We start from the raw sequence: 2,064 nt of genomic DNA on the forward strand, positions 1-2,064 counted from the left end.
CAGATAATTTTAGGCCTTCACTGAAGGTTTTGACGGCCCTGACAGCACACCACTGCCTGGATATACACCCTTTAACGTTCAGTTTCTCTCTTGGATGAACAGGAAGGATTTGGTTTGTTTTCTGGCTTTACTCCAATAAATCAAAGGTTAAACACTGCAATAAAGTGGAGGTTAAACGCACAGCTGCTCTTGCACTTGCTATTTTAATGTAACAGGAACAGCTTAGACCAATACAAACATGGGTGTTGCCTCATGCAAGAGAACTCAAGTAACTAGAGCCAATCCCTTTGCTCTAGTGAGTGACTCAACAACTCTGTACAATAAACCAGTCAGATAAAATTGCTCTTTATTGAGAGTTTGGAGAGGATCTGCTCAGTCTTGGCCAACAATGGAGGCAATAACTGCTGTTCTGGGCTTGGAATGGATCGACAGCAGGAGCATTTTGGTATTTCTGTTTGTCTTTCTGTTGCTGAGTGATTATTTAGTCAACAGACGACCAAAAAACTTTCCTCCTGGGCCCCATTCTCTCCCTTTCATTGGAGATCTTCATCACATCAACCCTTACAGGCTTCACCTGCAGCTCACAGAGGTAAGAAGAAAATCTACTACAAATGTTTTCACAGTGGATAAAAGGTCAGACACATACTGTTACTGTGTAGGACTGTAAACAGGATTGGTTTCCTCACATCACTTTGTCTTTATTGCTTTAGTAACAACATGATATTGGTAGCGGCAGTCATAGTTCTAAAATAACTTTTATGGCACCATGATAAACTAAGTTACACTTCTTAACCAAAATCTCTTGCCTACATTCTTATTTCAAATTATTCTGCTGTTTTTTCTACTAGATGCTAAAAAAACGTTAAGAGTTATGAAACAACTTCCGACTGTTTTCCTCTTCACGATCAACTTTTGAAAGCTCACAATTGGCATTAATGAAATTACCAAAAACCATTTCATATGATCTATTGGCCAATTACACATGATTCAATGAAAATGAAAAGAGTTATGCTTTAATGACCGAAGTGGAATATTTAAATTGACTCGCAATTGTTACAATCTGTTAATTTGATGTTTTACTATTTTGTCCAGCGACTTGCAACATTCCAGAGGTGCAGTCCACTTATAAAATGTAGTCTTTTGCCGAGTTATTTCCACAACTTCTGTGGATCAAAGATTAGAGCCAAAAAACAAAAATGCAATAAAAAAAAAATATTAGGGGGAAAACTAATAGGTTCTCTTTGTTTAGTTTGCAGAAAAATATGGAAATGTTTTCAGCCTTCATCTCTTTGGTCAAAGAGCAGTGATCCTGAATGGACACAAGCAGGTGAAAGAGGCCTTGATCCAAAAAGGAGACGACTTTGTGGATCGTCCCAACATCCCACTGTTTGAGCAGATTTATTCAAACAAAGGTTTGCACAAAAGGTTGTATGAATTATCTGTGAATCCTTCTAGCAATCACATGTCTAACTATTTTTCCCCTCTCAAGGCATTGTGGTGTCAAATGGTTATCCATGGAAGCAACAGAGGAGATTTGCTCTTCATACACTAAGAAACTTTGGTTTAGGCAAAAAGACAATGGAGAAATATATCCAGGAGGAGTGCCACTATCTCTCAGAAGCTTTTGCAGAGCTCAAGGGTACCAAGAAAGACAAAATATTACCAACAGAAAACACTGTTTAAACACTGTCACATAAATAAAAAATAAGTATTTTTTGTAATCTATTTATTTATTTATTTTATATATATTTTTTTATTTTTGCAGGTAAGCCATTTAATGCCCAGGCACTGATAAACAACGCAGTGTCCAATATCATTTGTTGTCTGGTTTTTGGGGAACGATATGAGTATTCTGACAAGGAGTACCAGCAAATTCTGAAGGACATTAATGACATCGTGATCCTACAGGGAGGTTTTTCAGTTCAGGTAAGCTTCTTTATCAAAAGGGTCTTATTGCAACTGAAAACTTCATAATGAAAATTATTTCATGTGCTCAAAGCCTTTCTAAAGTGAGGGACACATTTATTACTAGCTAAAACAATTCCATGCCTCCAATACTCATTT

The 2,064-nt window shown here is 37.0% G+C and overlaps 1 protein-coding gene across 1 annotated transcript in view; it reads left to right on the top strand.

The window, feature by feature from the left end:
* Positions 1-221: 221 nt before the first annotated feature.
* LOC112138317 (cytochrome P450 2J2) overlaps positions 222-2,064 on the top strand; it is a gene marked incomplete at its 3' end in the record, with an annotated part of 3,085 nt that continues 1,242 nt past the window's right edge. Inside the window, 4 exon segments of the mRNA XM_024260879.2 lie at positions 222-589; positions 1,250-1,412; positions 1,490-1,639; positions 1,766-1,926. Coding sequence (XP_024116647.1) covers positions 389-589; positions 1,250-1,412; positions 1,490-1,639; positions 1,766-1,926 — 675 coding nt within the window.

Source organism: Oryzias melastigma, unplaced genomic scaffold (genome assembly GCF_002922805.2).
Source record: "Oryzias melastigma strain HK-1 unplaced genomic scaffold, ASM292280v2 sc02567, whole genome shotgun sequence".
Lineage (NCBI taxonomy): Eukaryota > Metazoa > Chordata > Actinopteri > Beloniformes > Adrianichthyidae > Oryzias > Oryzias melastigma.